The following is a 20210-nucleotide window of genomic DNA, read 5'->3' on the forward strand; positions in this document are numbered from 1 at the left end:
CAAGAGGAACCTCATCCACTTCATTTTCATCTACCTCCTCCCCCTGAGGAATATGTCCGAGGACCTCGTTAAGGCCATTTGGTACCTAAAAGCAATTGACACAATTGACACACAAATTTTAGAAAAATGGAAGGAAAGAAAAACAAAACACACAAATAGTTAGATATATAGCTAAGACCATCTAACTCCCCGTCAACGGCGCCAAAAATTGATCGGGTCCAAACCTACACCACTATTGAGTAGCGAGGATGGTCGATGCAGTTTTACCCAACAAGGTCGGGATCGATTTTCACAAGGAGTTAATTGATTTGGAATTAGGTATTTATCTAAATCTAGATGCGTGTGTTGTTCCTAATTGCACTTCCAAACATAATGGTGTTGATTCTACTTCTATTTCTATTTCTATTGTATGCTAAGATTAAAGCTGAGTATAATATTTTTGATGTTGGTTTTCAAGTGTTTTAAAGGACTAGGGTAGTGACTTTCGCCTAGGTGGACATCGAATGGGTAGTAAGAATCTAGGGCAAGCTTGATTAATTTGGGATCGTAATATAGCCATCACACCCAAGTACTCACTCTATATCTCTCGATAGTTTGAGTGATTTTGCTCAATTTGGCTTTTTCAAGTCCAACTGGGTATTCATGCAAGTCATGTGATATTAGCTCAAGTCGGAAATTACTATCTCTAGGTTTAACCCTTTAATTGGGGCTATCAATTTCTTGAGTTCATCCCAATTCCTTGTTAGACTAGTGTTCCCAGACTTAAACCCTCTTTCTCAAGAAGAGACCAAATCATAAAGGCATGAATCAGTATTTGCAACCACTAATTCTATAATTCTAGCAAGAACTAGGCTAAATATCACTAACCCATAAACATTCAAGCCCTAAAATTCAATACTCATTAAATACCCACACTAGGGTTGAGTCACAACCCTAGCTATGAGTCTAGCTACTCATAATAATAGCAGAAATCAAAGATAAGGAGAAGATATAATCCATAATACTAAATTAAAAGATGAAAATCTAATGTTATAAAGTAAATTTTGTACAAAATTGCCCAAAAAGGAAAAACTAGCCGTCTCACGTACTCAGCAAAAACATAACATAACCTAGAATTGACAAAAAGATCTATTTATACTAAGCTAAAATATTCGGACAAACATACCCCTGCGAAAGTTTCGTGGCCGCTTAATTCTGACCGCGGCCGCACACTTGCTTTCGCGGCCGCGTAATTCTTATCGCGGTCTGCGTTTCTTCACATCTGGACCTGGGTTGAACCTTGTTTCATGGACCGCATAATTTTTACCACGTGAGAGACTTCCGCGGCCGCATAACTTTGACAAGGACTGCCCTTCTCATTTTTACTTGAATTATGCAGTTTTTGAACCTTAGGAACCGCAGTCCGCGATATTCCCATCGCAGTCGCGCTGGTAATTTTGCGGACGCATCTTCTTGTCGCGGTCCGCGTTCATGTTTGTGCCTAAAAAACCATCTCTCTGATTCTTCATATCGCGGATCGTGAAATAATGGTCGCGTCTATGTTGATACTTTCGCGGCCGCACTTTTTTGTCGCAGTCCGTGTTCCACACCTCTTGGCCCAACTTTGGTTTTTTTTTCAAGTTTTGACTCCTTTATGAGTTGATTATGGCTCCTTTGGATCATTTTGAATAATCCCTGCAAGAAAGCATGTTAAGTTAGTTTCCGGAAATACCTTCACGCATTTTAGGCCCAAAACACAAGTAATAGAGAGCAATTAATAGGCTAAAATCCCTACTTATCAGTTGCTTTCTTTCACTGTTCCCTACACAAGAAAATCTGGAGTTAGACTTAGGAATCCAAACCAGTTTGGGTCCCTTGTAATGAGGAAAGGGGTAAATGAGGGATCTTCTGGTCCAAGCAGTCATTATGCATTTTTTATACGAGGGACCAGGTTCTCTACCAGTAGTTACTTTTTCAGCAAAAATTTTGTTTTTTCTGCTGTGACTGAAATCTGGCCATACAGTTTTCTTTAAACTGCACAGTGTTACCGCAGTTAGTGTAAAGCCAATTGTCATGTATAGTAACGTACTTTCTATGAGGGTTGTAGGGAATCTTTTCCCTTTGTAACCAAATCCCCTGCCTGTTTCCTCCATTATTGGTGTACATGGCTGTGATAGCATCAGAGGACCAAGTCCACTTGAGTGATTTTTCAAGATCACTCTTCACTCTACCTAGTTCTTCCTGAAGTATTTTGTTTTTCTCAAGCTTAGAACACATACTAGACTTCACTCAATTTGACTCACTTTCAAGCTTAATGTGTGCCTCACTTGTAACTTCCTTTCCCTTTTGAGAATTTTCAGGCCTACCCTCCATTTTAAGTTCCCCAATTATTTCCTTCAAGTCCACTACCACCACTAATAGGTCATCTCTCTCATGCTCAATGTTAGTAACTCTCTCAGTTAAGACTTCTTTTTCCTTTCTTGCACACTCAAATGTCTCTTTTAGGTCTGCCGCAACGGCCATTAGATCATCTCTTTCATGTTCTATATATGCAATGTTTTCATCTAAGGCATCCTTCCTAGTCAAGATCATCGAGTACCTCAAGAAGCATGCAGAAATCAAGGGTTCAGACGAAGAAGAAATCAAGAAAACCAAAATCAAGGACTTCGATAAGGAATTCATTAGCGTTAAGATGCAAAAACTCTTCAATATCATATTGGTTGCAAATTTCCTTGACATTAAGCCTTTGCTCGATCTTTGTGCTCAGGCTATTGCTGACAAGATCAAGAACAAGTCGCATGTGGTTGTTCGACAAAATTTCAATGTTCAATGTGATTATACTCGAGAGGAAGAAGATGTCGTTCGGAAAGAAAATGAATGGGGTATTATCAATTTTAGCCCGCGCCAGAAATTATTTATATCTGGTAGCCGAAAAAGTGTATAAAACTTGTATAATTTTTGTATATAACATATAGAATGTATATATATACAAAAAATATTTAAATTTTATATATTTTTTCGACTATTATTTTTACGGCGGCTATATAGTGTCAGTTTTCCAAAATGAATGGGCCTTTGAAGGAGAAGAGAATTCGATGAATCCCTTGACTAGACTTAATTACGTCTTCGTTTATGTAATCTTTAGGGTTTTTTATTTATGTTTTAGCATATTAGGCTTTTCCTATTATTTTTCTATATGAATTTTTGTCCTAGTATTAGATAAAGAAGTCTTAGTAAGAACTAGCACTAGACTTCTCTATATATATATATATGGGATTTATTAGAAAATTTATTACCTATGAATTTAATACTTTTGTATTTGCATTAGTTATTAATTTTTGTTTGTTGTGTTTCAAAATCAAAAGGTCAAGGACAAGTAAATATATATATGTGCAAACGTATAGCTTATAATGGTGATTGACAATATGGTCGTTTGCCATCGGTTTGAAGCAGAAGGTGATGCGCCATTTTCACGACTCAAACAACCGGTACGCTTTCTAGCTCAAATGGACGGGCTCTCTATTAGCTTGTACTGCCGGTTGTCCGGCATTAGTTAGAAGTAGAAGTAGGTGTCGTCGTCCCCACACTTGTTTAATTGTCAAAGTACATGCGAGTCTCATTCAAATAGCATATCTTAGTGGAGTACTATTTTTCTAAGGTTAACCATTGTTGTTTATTACAAAGATTTACCAATAATTATAATACACGTTATCTGATTGGGTAAGTATACTTTACACCGTTAGAGGCGGATACATATGATGAGTTAAGGGGTCACCCGCACTCGAAAATTTCGGCAAAAACTTTATATATACTTGCAAATATCTTCAAAAAATAGTCAGATATTAGCATAGGCCCCCGTACCAATCTTTATAAGCAGTGAAAATTTTATAATGAATGTCATGGTACCCCGCGATCGTCAAATCCTAAGTCCGCCTCTGTACACGACATATATAGAATTTAAAGTAGATTGAGAAAGGTAGTTTTTGAAAAATCTCATGTATGGTTATTTTACAACAATTCATTACGAAGGATCCTTACTTGATGACACTTGGTACCCATAATAAACTACCTGCTGGTTGCCTTTGATAAAAGATATATGCTAAAAGCTTTTCATGGAATAAAATAAAAAGGTGTATATCCCGAAATAGCTAGTTTAGGCGGTAAACTTTTTGTAAGAGAAATCGATGCTTAAGTACTCATCTCCCCAGTAATGATGAGTTACGTACGTTGCCAATTAATTGATATTAATGAAACTATTCGTGACGGAGAAAAGCTGAAATTACCAGCTGGGGCATTTGTACAATGGGTTTCTCAAGCCCTATTGATATATGTGGTTGGCTGATCGATAGCAAATTAGCTCTGTTTTACGTTCTATATTTGAATCTCACTAACCCGACTAATCTGAATTAACACCAAGCTGATTTGTTGCAGGGCCGGCTGGAACCTAAGGACAATAAGGCAATGGCCTTAACCCCCCAAAACACTTAGGGACCCAACATCTATAAATAATATGTATAATATTTAATAATTATGCACTATTGATAGAATTTTAAAATCATTATTTTTTTAAAAAATATAATTTTCCGGTATCACTGGGTGTGTTGTATTATCTTTATGAAGGAGGGGGAGATTGCCTTACCTCCAAGATTACAACACTATGGAGTCCACCCTAACCAAAATAAGGTGTAAAACATCCTCTTGTGCCCAAAATTACAAGATTGGAAGCTTAGCTCAGAAAGAAATTTGCCTTATCATACTTTGTTCTAATGCTAGGTACTTGAAATTTATCTAAAATGAAAGTTCCCTTGATTTTCCTGGGCAAAAGGTAGAAAGACATGTACATCTTACTCTCCCATGTGTTGGAAGCCATTTTTGCCAAGTAATCCTCTGCTTGGTTAGCTTCCCTATAGCAATACACATGAGTGATATTGGCTTGGTCCATCTACTGTAAGATATCATCTATTGTGTTCTTCATTTTATAATTGTCAGTATGTCTTTTTTTGATCATGTTGACTATGAGCATAGAGTCCATTTCAAGCACGAAGTCTGAAAATTCATTCTGAATACACCATTTAACCCCAGCCAAAGCCCCCAAAGCTTCTGCTTCATTGTTGCTTGTGCAGTTAGCTGACAGAGAGAAGGCCATACACAAATCACCCTGCTCAGTCCTCAAAACACCTCAGAGCCCTGCTTTGCTATTTCGATGAATAAAGCTTCCATCTGTGTTTAACTTGAAAGTTCCCTATTGTGGCTTCATCTATGTTACCATAATGGTTTTAGAGATAGGTTGTAGTCTGACCATATCATCACAGTACTTGACCCAAGGCAATGTCAACTTGCATTTCGGAAAGGACCGAAGTACATCAACCATAACATTCCAAATGATCTGTTGCTTCGTGTTGTACAAGTTGAATTTCTTTTGATCTCCATATTTATACGAGCATTTATTCTTCCAAATTTCCTAACATGTGATGATTGGAATTATCTGCAAAGCTTGTTTGTGAACAACATTTTTAAACCTTTGTAGCCACCAGTGGTTGAGCCACCCGCGAATAGGTATGTGTACGTTCTTATTTCCCAGGGGAGCACCTATCGCTTTCCAGATCAACCTTGCTGCATCACTTTCCATCAACACATATTGGATATATAGACTCATTGACATGGTTAGTACAACATACACATGTAGAAGCAAATTGTCTACCAAAGTTAAGTAGTACTTCATCAAAAGAAAGTTTTGACAGCTATAATCTCCAAGTTAGAAAGGAACTTTTAAAAGGAATGCTAGAATGTCATACCTGACTAAGGAATTGATCCTTAGTTTTAAAAGCTATGAACATGTTCTGAGTAGTTTCATTGGAGTACCTAGCATTATCAGAGAGATTCAATATAGCTTGATCAGGGGATGTTTGGTCTCCAATGTTGTTTCCTTTGATATGGTCCACACTATCATCTGGGAATGTATCTCTGAGCTTTTCAATGTTCCATTTACCATTGTGAATATATTCTTTCACAAGAGTTTTCAGATTCTTCCTTTCATTTGGGAAGAGAAGTTCTAAAGGGCCCTTCCCCGATCAATTATCCCACTACATGTTAGAGTTGCGAGAATTTACTACCTAATGAATATGCGGTTCTGCTTTGTCTCTTATTTTTCTCAATTTTTGCCATACATGTGAATCCCATAGAGCATATTTCTTACTCACTGGATGGGATCTTTGGCAGTATTTTTGAGTCAAGAAGTTAGCCCAAAGAGATGGAATGGTCCTGAGTCTCCACCATCTTTTAGTTGCTAAAATATTATTAAAATCAATCATTCTTCTAACACCTATGCCTCCTTAATCACATGGGAAGCATAGGTTTTTCAATGACCTCTAATGGTATTTTCTTTGATCTCTAGAGGATCCCTAAAAGAAGATAGCAAAATGCTTTTCAATCAAGTTAAAAGTACTCTTAGGAAGGGACATGAAGGGTATAAATAGTAAGAGATTGAAGGATATGCTTAATTAAAATCAATCTACCACCATAAGATAAAATCTTACCATGCTAGCCATTAAGTTTCTTAACAATTATATTAACCATATCATCAAAATATGCAACTTTTTTCCTTCCTACATAAATTGGGCAACCTAGATATGTAAAGAAAAAATTCTTGTCCATATAACCTGTAGCATTTTTGATTCTATGTGCACAAGCATTTGGGGCAGTTAAGAAGAAGCTTTTATGAGTGTTGACCATCTGTCCAGAGCTATTTTCATAATCTTTAATGATCTTCATAATAAGATTAATAGAATCATTGTTGCCACTTGTGAAAATAACAATATCATCAGCATAGGCGGGGTGATTGATCTGAGGACCTCTAGTAGGCATACTAAAAGGAGTAAAAGAGGCATCGATGAATAAATCATTGAGAGAGCAGGTAAGTACCTAAGAAGCTAGGATAAAAAGTGTAGGAGATAGAGGATCTCCGTGTTTCAAACCTTGATTTGAGGTAAAAAAAAATGCCTTTCCTATTACCATTAACAATAATACAATACCAAATGTCAGACAACAGATACATGATCATGCCGTTCCAATGTTCTAAGAAACCTAATTTCTTAAGAGCTGAAATAATAAAATTCCAAGATAGTCTATCATATGCTTTAGCCATATCAAGTTTGAAAACGACATTACCACCATTATTATTCTTAGTAATGTATTGAACAATTTCGTGTGCCAAGAGGACATTTTCAGAAATAAGCCTATCTTTAATAAAACCACTCTTATTAGCACTAATTAATCTAGGTAATAGAGGATTGAATCAAATAGAGAGGATTTTTGAAATAATCTTGTTAGTGAAATTAGAAAGACTGATAAGCCTAAAACTACTAAATGATATAGGGGAGTCATTATTAGGAATAAGAATCAAGCAAGTACGAGTGTAATATTTAGTAAGAGGGGTACCTTTGAAGAAGTCCCAAACAAAGCCGTTGATGTCATCTCTGATAATCTCCCAACAGGTATGGAAGAAAGTTTCATTGTATCCATCAGGTCCAGCAGCACTAGTGGCAGACAAACTAAATACTGCATGTCTTATTTTATCCATAGAAGGCTCTTTATCCAAGTTGTCCCGCTCTTCTTGAGTGATCTTAGTAGAGATGCAGTTCATTATAGAAAGGTCCAGAGTAGGAGTCCGGAGATTGAAGTTGGAGTTGAAATGCCTAATAGCAGCCTTGGCTATTTACTCATCACCTTGAACTCAATTGCCTTTGTGATTTTTAATCCTATTCAAATGTAATCTTCTTCTTTTTTTCTCAAAGTTTGCTATGAAAAAATTGAGTGTTTCTGTCGCCTTTGTCAAACTACTGGATATTAGCTTTTTGGCTAAGAAGGGAGTCTTGCGTGTTCAACCATATGATATATTCAATATGAGCTTTGTTGGTTGCCTCCATGTCATCCTTATTATTGTTGGTAATATCAATTTCCTCTAGATTATAAATTTTTTCTTCCCATTCAAGGACATGAGCATGAATATTACCAATTTCTTCCCTGGACCATTGACTCAATCTTTTACTGAATAATTTCTGTTTGGATTGAAGTCTCCACATACTATTTCCATTGATATCAGTATCCCGTACCTTCTTAACAGTATTGAGAAAACCTTCCTGATTAGTCCAGAAGTTGAGGAATTTGAAGTAACTAATGTGGCTGGTAGAGGTGTTAGAGGATTTTATTAGAAGAGGCATGTGATCAGATCCCGTCCTAACTAGATGTTTAATAGTAGTATTTTGAAATTTCTGAGTCCATTTATCATTGACAAAAACTCTATCAAGCCTTTTCCAGATTCTTTTACTTGGTCTTCTATTGTTGCACCAAGTGAATTTAGAACCACAATAGCCAATATTAGTAGTACCACAATTATCCATACAGTTTGGAATTCCAAGCTTCTGTGCATCCTACGAGGGCTTCCCCCCAACTTGTCCTCAGGATCTAGAATGATATTGAAGTCCCCTCTAATGCACCATGGTCAATTAATAGAGAGACTGATGTGTTCAAGGCTGTTCCACAACTCTCTTCTTTCCCCACTAGTACATTTAGCATAAATAGTTGTGATGACAATGGGGAGGTTGCTTGCACCATCATCAACTTTGATGGAAATATGTTGTTCATGATTTTCAATGATAGTTGTTTGGCTGATAATTTTCCATAAGCACCAAAGTTTCCCGTTATCATTGTAAATACACTTATGATAACCCAGAAACTTCCTATAGCCATCGATTTTGTTTTTCCTGACCATTGGTTCTATGATTGCAACAAAGATGATGTTGTTGATGTCGATCAATTGTTTTAGCCTGTGGATGGCCTTCTTAGACCTTACCCCCCTAATATTCCAAAATATTGTATTAATCTTGGATAACTGTGGGGGAGGTAGTATCCTTCTTTTGTAATCCCTACAAATAGGAAGTATTTCTGTTTTTGTGTTTCATGTGAACCTTTCTGGATCTACTTTTTCCTCTGCCTTCAAGTAAGTAATCTTTCTCATTCAGGTTCTCTTTGTTTTGCTTGTTACCTTCATTCTGTTGTAGTACGCCTATGCTTTGATGTGGGTCAAGCATAGTGTTATCAGTTTCTTTCATTGTATTGTTGCCTTCATAGTTTTCTTGGTTTTAAAATATCTTAACAAATAATTGTATACCCGGCTTCTCAGTTACATTGGGTGGAAGACATGTAGAGCAAGAATTTGAATTCACATCAGTGTCTTCTTATTCTTCTTCTTCGATTTGATAAGTAGAAACCTCCTATTGACTTCTTATCACGACCCAAAATCTAATCCGTCTTGATGACGCCTATCGTGATACTAGGCAAGCAGACCTTTTCAAAACACTTTTAAAATTTAACAAAAATGAATTAAAATATTTAAAATAACTAGAGTCTTTCATAAAAACGGGGGTAAAACCCAAATAAAATATAAGTGCGAAAAAATATCCTGACATCCGGGTGTCACTGAAAGATGGAGGCTGGAGTCTCCCAAACCTCTCCAATTGACGCTGCTCATCATCAGGCATAACAGGTACCACATAGTCCTGAGCAATTGCAACCGACTGGACTGGTAGTGCCCCCGATGTCTGGAATCCCTGTACCACCTGCTCTGGTGTGCGGGCGGCGGGAGTCTGAGCACCTCCCCCGGCCTGAGAAGTGGCTGTTGCGGCCAGAACAGAGACCGCCTGAGCAAGACTGGTACACGCGGTCAGAATATGAGCTAAAGGCCTCCTGAAGGCCTGGAATCACCATGGGCACAGGTGGTGCCTGAGCTGGTCCCACCGTCTCATCCACAACTGGACCCTGCTCCTGAACTGGGCAACTGGTGGATCTACAGGTGTTTTCCTAGCTGTGGTGCGAGTTGCACCTCTGCCCCTACTACGGCCTCTACCACGACCTCGGCCTCTCACGGCCCTAACTGGTGGTACTGGTGGCTGTCCATCCTGCCTCGTAGTACGAGTCCTCACCATCTCTGAGAGAATGAAATAACAAATGTTTAGTTACCAGAATTAACAGATTCGCACGACAAGAATTCAAGAATGTAAAGTTTTCCTAAGGGTTTGCGAACCTCTCGAAGATAAGTACAAACGTCTACGTACCGGTCCGCAAGACTGTACTAAACCTGCTCATGACTCGTGAGACCTATGTAACCTAGGCTCTGATACCAACTTGTCACGACCCAAAACCTAACCCGTTGTGATGGCGCCTATTGTGATACCAGACAAGCCCACCTTTCTAAAACATTTTTAAAATTTAACAGAAATAAATAAAAATAGTTAAAATAACCGGAGTCTTTCATAAAAATGGGGGTAAAACCCAAATAAAATATAAGTGCAGAAAAATAGCCCGACATTGGGGTGTCACTGGATCATGAACATCTAGATATCCCGTCTAATACAAACAATGTCTGAGTATCAATTCTTAAAAGAAGAAAACATAGAAGGAGAGACAAGGTCTGCGGATGTCGGCAGCTACCTCGTAGTCTCCGGTACTCGATCGCGCACGAACTCAACGACTTTTGTGATCAAACACACCAGGATATGCACATGAAGTGTATGGTGTAGCATGAGTATAACCAACTCAGCAAGTAACATAAATAAATAAAGAACTGAGAAGGTAGTGACGAGCTATACAAATATAGTTCATTTTCAATAATTTCAGCTAGAGAATAGACATGCTTTCAAGTGTGGCAGTTCAAGTCAAATCAGTTTATACAGTTACAGTACAGGTAATCCAGATATAGAATCTTTCAGAAATTTCACAACAATGACAGATAGTAACAAAGCACATTAACAAATGGAAAACAAGTACAGCCTCTTAGGGCAACAGACACTCAACTCGTCACAACAACTCAATCACTCGGCTCTCAGCCCTCACGACTCATACTCAATAGGTACCTGCACTCACTGGGGTGTGCAGACTCCAGAAGGGCTCCTTTCAGCCCAAGTAAATCCACACGGACAACTCACGTGCTATAGTATCAATATGTGGAATCGCTCGAACAACTCACGTGCTGCACGGACAACTCACATGCCATAGTATCAATACCTCACAGACAGGCCTTAGGCCTCACTCAGTCATCAACCTGTCTAGTCTCACAGCCCTCAATAATGAAAGGGAATCAGCCCAAATCAGAATGGTATAGTGTATTAGCAAGGAAATAACAGATACTGTGGTAAACATATACAAGAATTGCTATGACTGAGTATAACAACCAAAAGCAGGTACATGGCCTAAGCATGATTTCTAACATGAAAGGCAGTCAAATTGTTGCAGATAAGGAATACATATAAGCACACAAGGCTATTTGACTTTACAGTCTCACGGGACGGACCAAGTCACAATCCCTCACGGTGTATGCTCGCACGCCCGTCACCTAGGATGTGCGTCACCTCCAAACAGTCACATCATACCAAACTCTGGGTTTCATACCCTCAAGACCAGATTTAAAATTGTTACTTACCTCAACTGCGTAGAAATCCTACTCCAAAATGCCCTTGCCTCTCAAATCGGCCTCCAAATGCCACGAATCTAGTCACAAACAGTAGGAGATAATCAATATTGGCTAAAACGATCAATTCCACAAGAAAACTACTGAAATCTAGCCCAAAATCCGAAATTGGCTCAAACCCGGCCCTCGGACCATGTCTCTAAATCTAACAAAAATCACAAAACCCGAAAGTCCATTCACTCACGAGTCTATCCATACCAAATTTACCAAAATCCGACTTCAATTGCCCCTCCAAAACCCCAATGTTCACTCTCAAATCCCCAAGTCCTAAACCCTCAATTTTCACTTCAAAACCTCACTAATTAGGTGTAAAATCAATAGGAAAACACCATTACTAAGGGTAATTAGGCTCAAGGAACTTACCTTAGGGATAACCTCGAATTTCCTTCGAAACTCTCCTCAAAAATCCCCAAATTTCGAGTTCCAAAATGTGAAAATGGGGAAAATTCTCTAAGTCCTTTATTTATAGTCTCTACCCAGCAAAACCGCACCTGCGGTACAATTTCCGCATTTGTGGAAAGTCACTTAAACTCCGCCTCCGCTCATGCGATCATCTGACCGCATCTGCTTTCTCCGCGGGTGCAGAAATCACATGGCACCTGCGGCTTCTCTCGCACCTGTGCCCAGCTGCCCGCATCCACGACTCTTGCAGGCGCGGAAAAATCTTCGTACCTGCGGTTCCTGCCCAGCTCCTTCTTGGCCGTATCTGCAGCTCCTCCTTTGCTTCTGCGGGCTCGCACATGCGGTTCCCACTCCGCAGGTGCGGTTACACTAGCTGCAGCAGCTTCAGCTGCAATTATTCAACTCAAATCAATGCGTTAACCACCCGAAATCACCCCGAGGCCCTCGGGACCTCAACCAAATATACCAACGGGTCCTATAACTTGATACGTACTTAGTCGAACCTTCGAATCACTCAAAAAATATCAAAACACCAAATTACACCTGAATTCAAGCCTAAGAACTTCTAAACTTTTGAATTTCGCAAACGACGTCGAAACCCATCAAACCACATCTGATTGACCTCAAATTTTGCACATAAGTCATATTCAACATTATGGATCTACTTCAACTTTCGGAATCGGAATCTGACCCCGATATCAAAAAGTCAACCCTCCGGTCAAACTTCCCAAAAATTTGACTTTCGCCATTTCAAGCTTAAATTAGCTACAGATCTCAAATTTACATTCCGGGGACGCTCCTAAGTCTAAAATTACCAAACAGAGCTAACGAAATTGAGGGAACTCCATTTCGAAGTTGTCTTCACACAGTTTTGACTACGGTCAAAATCCTAAAACTTAAGCTTCCGTTTTAGGGACTAAGTGTCCCAAAACACTCCGAAACCAAAAACAAGACCTCCCGGCAGGTCAAATAAGCAAAAGTAGATACGAAAAAAAATAGTAAATAAGGGATCGGGGCTAGTACACTCAAAATGACCAGTCAGGTCCTTACACTTATATTCCCTGTCAACTCATTGTAACCACTTGTATCCTCCTCCCCTGTAGGTTTTGCAGAGATCTGGGTACCATTAGGAGGCTTGTAAGGATAGCTTTTCTTAATTCTGGAGGTAGCTTGATTACTCTGAGTGTCAGTATTTTGTTTTTCTTCCAACCTATAGTTTGTATCATTTAACCCCTATATGATTTTATAATTGTGATTTGATGAGCTTTTGGAGGTACTATCTTGCTTGGTCCTTTTGTCTCTTTGAGCAGGTTTGAAGGTCACCTTGCTTTTCTTCTTTGGCATCTTTTTATTCATGCTTTTCTGTTTCTTCTTTCTAATTTTTTTTGCAATTGTTGCTGAATTCCCTTCTCCTTTTTGTTGATTATGATAGTAGATTGTAACTTTCTTCTTGTGTTGTATCTCCAGGGTTATTCTGTCGCCCTTAGTTCCTTCATTGGTACTGAGGTCTCTTTTGTATTAGCTGGTTTATCCATTTTTTCTTCACTCTTCCCATTTTGATCTTTGTTAGTGCCTTCGGTTGATTGTGTCAAGCCTTCCTCATTGTTTATTTTCTCTATCTCTAAAGCTCTTTTCCTTTCCATAACTCTACAATTCATAAGATTATGCCCAAGTTTCTTGCACTGCTTACAGTATTTAGGGATGCCATCATACTCAATTTTTTGAGTGAAGCCTTGAGTGGAGCATTTTCATCCTCCGACCCAATAAACACACTGTCTACTAAAGGTTTAAGCAGATCAATTTCAACTCGAACTTTAGCCATCCTAGGTCTAGTTTTACCATTAATGGCAACATCCGATGAAAGAGGAGTTCCAACCTCACTACAAATTTGTTTAACATATTGCCAAGTATGCATATTAAATGGAAGACCAGGTAATAAAATCCATACCGGAACAATGGAAATGTCTTCGTCAGGTCGGAAGTCTGGGGTCCATTTTTGAAGCCACATCTGAAGCCCATCAATTTCCACCATTCTTCTGTATCATATCGAATTGAAATCATCTTCATTAGTAAACTCTAAGAAGACATTCTAGTTGTCATACACCCCAATTTTGGCCCTGCCTTTGACTGAAAATCGTTCTCTGAAAATAGCCCTAATTTTCTCGATTTGGGGCCTAGGTTTCAAAAAGAGACCCACAATAGTGAGTCTACATTCTTCAGCCATGACCCCATAATAATCTCTGGCCTTGAAGATTACTGCTGGCATCCCATTGTGTGTGGTATGTCGAGAAATAATAGCTTATCTTGGGTGTCTAATTTTGGGAGGAGGTAGAGGAGTAGCTATTGGGACCAAACACACTCACGCAAGTATACGTGGTCGTCAAGTAATAGAGTAGTGAATAGAGTATCATTCCCACGAGGACTTATGATTAACTTTTGACTAATTCAAACTCAAATAGCTTATCAATTCAATCGATTCCTTATAAAATAGATATTTGTCTAATTTACTACCTAAAGACTATCAAGTAATGGAATACCAGAAATCAACACAACACTTAAATAGTTTTAAATAACAATCAATGGGAGATAATATTCCAGGGTCACGGGTTATTTAACAGTCATGTTGCATTCTTAGCTTAAAAATAACTAATTGATTTATCTGGATTGTTGGTTCACAGGGTTGATATTACCCATAAGAGTCTGTCGAGCCCTTACTAGCCTATTCAAGCTAACTTAATACCTATATGTCTATGGAATTAAACTTAACAAAAACGCATGTACAATTCCTGTATTGCAACCGAGCAAGGCAATTAGGTATATGTCTATCCCAATTGCGAATCCTTTTCCCTATGCCCGGGTTTAAGAACTTGCTCTATTTACTTCTATATGCAATCTAGAGTTCCCACTTTCGAGTTCAACTCTAGATTCATAGATAGTATTTCACTATTAGCTACTCAGCAAAATAATTAAAAACAGAATTAAATAAACAACCCGATATGATAAAATCAATTTCATCAATTTACACTTCAAACATCAACATTCATGTATACCCATGACCCTAGAACAATAGGGTTCTTAACCACTCATATTCAGGAAATCATAAAAAATTCACAATAGTGCATAAGAATCAATAAAAGAAAGAGAGAATAGGAACTCAAGACGAATTATGTGGTTTTAGAACTTTGTTGTGCCTTTTTTCCCTTCTCCAATATGTCCCCTGACCTAAAGGAGGCGTTTTTGGCTTATATATTGCGTACAAAAGTCATGGGCCAAAGCTCTCCTATTCCTAGTCCAAATCGGCTTCAGGGATTGATGCTAAGGTGGATGCGACGCATCCACCTCGTCCTCCATTTCAGTTTTGCCTGCGAAGGTGGATGCGACGCATCCACCTTGTCCTCTATTTCTCAGCTTTGCATGCGAGGGTGAATGCGACGCATCCACCCCTAGTTCCTCCATCTCAGCTTTGCCCAGGTGCGGATGCTATGGCGGATGCTATGGGCTGACTTCACTGCTAAGGGTGCGCGAAATCTGATCTTTTTTTCTAGATTGGATGCGACGCATCCAATCTCTCTTCCTCTACCTAGAGCACCTTTTCTTCATATTTTTTCACTCCAAATACCCTAATTCACCACACACAACTCAATTAGTCATAAAACCAATAATTAAATCATGTTGGGCATTTTGAAGATCAAATAACATCAAGAAGCGGTTAAAACATGGATAAAGTAACATCAACACATATCGAAATATGCCAAACATCAGTAGCGGTGGTGATTGCAATAGCATATGAAGAATTTTTGGGAATTGATTTTGTAGGGTTGTTCGCACAAGCAGTAGCATCTGTTTGAGTATCTGTATGCGCCGGTTGGCCACTGTCCGACGAGGCCATGGAGGTGGAGCGTAGAGCTGACGCGTTGAACAGAACCTGTAAGGTAGCCAACGGTTATAATGTTTTAGAGAGAAAAATTTTGGAGTTTTTTTAAAGGCGATGTGTATCGATTTGAGGAATATTAATGGTTAAATCATTTGGTTAAAATAGTTATAACTAAAGTTTTACACATCTTATATCATAGTTACTAGTTGTTTTCTGGCTTTAGTCCATCCTAACTTAAATCGATCTTTTTACAATGTTAGTTTAGAATAATTTTTCTTAATTCTTTGAATGTCTTTGTAGACATATTTCAAGCAACTTTGATAAGTAACTATTAAAATTAGTCCTTAACATTGAATGTTGAATGACTCTCGAAACATAGTAGTTACTAGAATATTATTTGTTTCAACTTATATTTAGAATTAAAAGATCTAAGAGAAACTGTATAAGTATAAGAATACTCTAATAGACGAACTCAATCAGGTAACAAGTGTTAATTCAATTACCGTTAATAATTTCTATATCAGTTGCCTCGGTTGAAAATATTTTTCAAAACTAAATCAATAAATTTCAACATGATAACACGAGAGAGATTTAATAAATTGGTTAGACATTGGCAATAATTAAAATTGATTATAATTTCTTTAGATTCCGATAAATTATAAGAGAGAAAAAATAATTAAAAATATTTAGGGCCTCACTTTTTATTTTCGCCTTGGGCTCCACCCCTGATATGTTGAGACTTAATGTGTCAAAAAAACTTGATAATTCAGTTTTTGGATAATTGGATCTGTTCTCAATTTTACTCATTGCTAAATCGAGTTTGTAAAATATAATTGGTGCCCAAGAAGTGTATAAACGAGATTATATTTAAACCAATGTCGTCACATATCTAAGAGAGCAAGGATATATCTGAATATTTCTTAATCATTATCAAATGATAGCTACTTCAAATATATCAATCGAACCAACATGAAAACAAAAGATAGCTACAGTATACTGAGAAGTGATAACATATTAAAGGTTTTCTGGAATTGAATATTTTCATTATGTATATTGCCCACTAGTAAGTGTCGAAGTCGATCCCTCGTCACTATTTTTTAGAGGTTAGACTAGATACTTACCGGGTACATATTGTTTATGTACTCACGCTACACTTCTGCACATATTGTGCAGGTTCTGAGGCAAGTGTATTTGGAGTTCGTCCGGGCTCGCATCCGTATTACGCGAATGCTTAGTGGTGAGCTGCATTTCCATGCTCTGTTCTGCAGCATCCAGAGCCTCGTCTTGTTATGTTTTATCATTATTGTCTATTTTGTTTCAGATATTAGTTCTTAGAGAGATTTGGATATTCTACTAGATACTCGTGCACTTGTGACACCGGATTTTTGGAATTCTAGTAGACACACATGGGTTTTGATTATTTAATCCACTATCTTATTTACCCGTTTAGTTATGCTTTACATTACTACGCTCACCTACTATTTGTTTTCGCATTTAATAAAAATCAAAAACTTTAAAAATATTAAAAATGAGAAATTAAATGGGTAGTTCACCGTTGGCTTGCCTAGCGGCGATGTTGGGCGACATCACGGTCTATAGTGGAAATTGGGCCGTGACATAATTATTTTACAACAATTCATTAAAAAGGAAACTTACTTGATGGCACTTACATATCCATAATAAACTACCTTCTGGTTGCCTTTGATGAAAGATATATGCTAAAACCTTTTCATGGAATAATATAAGAAATTCAAGAAAAACAAAAGGTGTATATCCCGGAATAGCTAGCTGGTGTGGGTGGAATTAACACCAAGCTGATCTATTGACACTTAATCATTATCAAATGATAGCTACTTCAAATATATCAATCGAACCAACATGAAAACAAAAGATAGCTACAGTATACTGAGAAGTGATAACATATTAAAGGTTTTCTGGAATTGAATATTTTCATTATGTATATTGCCCACTAGTAAGTGTCGAAGTCGATCCCTCGTCACTTATTCTCAGAGGTTAGATAGATACTTACCGGGTACATGTTGTTTATGTACTCACGCTACACTTCTGCACATATTGTGCAGGTTCTGAGGCAAGTGCATCTGGAGTTCGTCCGAGCTCGCATCCGTATTACGCGAATGCTTAGTAGTGAGCTGCCTTTCCATGCTCCGTTTTGCAGCATCCGGAGCCTCCTCTTGTTATGCTTTATCATTATTGTCTATTTTGTTTCAGATATTAGTTCTTAGAGAGTTTTGTATATTCTACTAGATACTCGTGCATTTGTGACACCGAATTTTTGGAATTCTAGTAGACACACATGGATTTTGATTATTTTATCCACTATCTTATTTACCCGTTTAGGTATCCTTTACATTACTATGCTTACCTACTATTTGTTTTCGCATTTAATAAAAATCAAAGACTTTAAAAATATTAAAAATGAGAAATTAAATGGGTAGTTCACCGTTGGTTTGCCTAGCGACGACGTTGGACGACATCACGGTCTATAGTGGAAATTGGGCCGTGACATGATTATTTTACAACAATTCATTAAAAAGGAAACTTACTTGATGGCACTTACATATCCATAATAAACTACTTTCTGGTTGCCTTTGATGAAAGATATATGCTAAAACCTTTTCATGGAATAATATAAGAAATTCAAGAAAAACAAAAGGCGTATATCCCGGAATAGCTAGCTGGTGTGGGTGGAATTAACACCAAACTGATCTATTGACAGTTAATCATTATCAAATGATAGCTACTTCAAATATATCAATCGAACCAACATGAAAACAAAAGATGGCTACATTATACTGAGAAGTGATAACATATCAAAGGTTTTCTGGAATTGAATATTTTCAACCATCCTTCGTTCAGAAATTATTTATGATTTTCCTTTTATTAGCATAACTTTTTATTTTTTCCAAAATTCAAATGATATTAGCTTGATCGATACAAGAAAGAGATCTATTATGATTAATTTCAAATATCAGTCGAAACAACACGAAGACAAAAGTAGCTATAGACAACATATAAATTATGATCGAATACAAAGGTTTTAAAGAATAGATAAATACTATCAAACACCCTTCACTATACCAGATACAACCTTTCTCTTAGCATAAAGCTTTATTTAAAAAATCAAACAGATATCCACCAAATCGGTACACGAAATAAATCAATTTTATATGATTATTCAGATCAAATATAAATTTTCCCTTCACTACCATAAAACCTTAGTTGGTGGTATCATCAAGGTCACCTTCAAAGGCCCAAGGAGTTTCCCTTTTAAACTCTGCCACTTCTTCTGAGGTGAAATCACTTTCAATTTTAAAAATCTTCTGAACGGCTTCAACGCTTTTGTCCTTTATTCTGTCAGCCACAGGCTGGCAACAGAATTCCAGCAAACCACTGATTTTCAGATAATTTACTCCCACAGTTATGTCAAGCAATTCCTCTAAAACAACATTCACAAACTCTTTCTGGAAATTCTTGAAGTCTTCTTTGTTCGAGGTAGCAGTGAGCTCTGCATGTTTCTTGAGGTATTCAATGATTTTAACGAGCATCTTGCTTTTGATGCTAGGCAATGGGATGGTGGAAACATGTTCCTCTTTCACCATGGTCTTGATAAGATCAGACTGTAAGACCAAAGATTCCTCAAGGTGAAATTCTTTGTTATCACCGCTCTTCAATGTCAATATTGTTTTTTCTCCCGTTGTTGATGATGATGCCATGATAAGAACTTGTCAACCTTTTTATTTTATCTTCTTGGATGAAACATTTGGGGAACCACATGATGTATAAATAATGGTACAAGAGATTTTCTTAATCGGATCATACTTAAAGAATATGGAAGGTATTCTTTCTGACATAAATTTCTTACTGGAATTATCTTTACTTGTAATCGGTTTATGGATCACAATATAAGTATGTGATTGAATACTATAAGCCAATCTCATTCATTTAAGCTTATTTAATTTATTAATAAGCAGTTCTTTGGACTCAAATCCCGCATATATAGGACCATCATCAACAACATATCAACTTCGATATTTGAGGTTAAAATTAAAAATGTACTAGACATTGGGGAAAACAATTACATGTTTATATATCACTACTACTTATAAACTGGGATGACATTTTGCTCAACCTACCACTCTTACGATTTAAAAGAAATTCATGTGAAAGGAAATTTTCGAAATTCTTCCATTTTAAATAACTAACTAAATGGTAACTGATAACAATGATACAAAAAATTTCCTTAATCGGATTAAACACTAAATGATATCATCGAAGGAAATCCCTTTGGTATTAATTTTTCCTAAAGATATCTTTGCCAATTATAAATTTGCATGCATCACAATGTAATTTCGTCATCAATTAATGAATAGTATAACAATCTCATTTTTTATATAAATTGAAACACAATAG

General features: G+C 37.3%; 2 protein-coding genes across 2 annotated transcripts; one reads left to right on the plus strand and one right to left on the minus strand.

Moving 5' to 3' along the window:
* The first annotated feature begins 2533 nt into the window (after positions 1 to 2533).
* LOC107822281 (SKP1-like protein 5) lies at positions 2534 to 6269 on the plus strand. Its single transcript, XM_075228675.1, has 2 exons — positions 2534 to 2861; positions 6199 to 6269. The coding sequence occupies exons 1-2, from the start codon at positions 2534 to 2536 to the stop codon at positions 6267 to 6269; spliced, it is 399 nt and encodes a 132-aa protein (XP_075084776.1).
* Positions 6270 to 19015: 12746 nt separating this feature from the next.
* On the minus strand, positions 19016 to 19513 carry LOC107822272 (SKP1-like protein 1). The gene has a single exon (XM_016648801.1). The coding sequence runs from the start codon at positions 19511 to 19513 to the stop codon at positions 19016 to 19018; it is 498 nt and encodes a 165-aa protein (XP_016504287.1).
* Between the last annotated feature and the right edge of the window lie 697 nt (positions 19514 to 20210).

Source organism: Nicotiana tabacum, chromosome 13 (genome assembly GCF_000715075.1).
Source record: "Nicotiana tabacum cultivar K326 chromosome 13, ASM71507v2, whole genome shotgun sequence".
Taxonomy (NCBI): Eukaryota; Viridiplantae; Streptophyta; class Magnoliopsida; order Solanales; family Solanaceae; genus Nicotiana; species Nicotiana tabacum.

What these genes read in the sequence shown, in the direction of transcription:
- LOC107822281 (XM_075228675.1), top strand. Translation starts at nt 2,534, where the DNA reads ATGTTTTCATCTAAGGCATCCTTCCTAGTCAAGATCATCGAGTACCTC. An exon ending in TCGGAAAGAAAATGAATGGG is followed by an intron (nt 2,862 to 6,198) that starts GTATTATCAATT and finishes GATCTTTGGCAG; the next exon opens with TATTTTTGAGTCAAGAAGTT.
- LOC107822272 (XM_016648801.1), bottom strand. Translation starts at nt 19,513, where the DNA reads ATGGCATCATCATCAACAACGGGAGAAAAAACAATATTGACATTGAAG.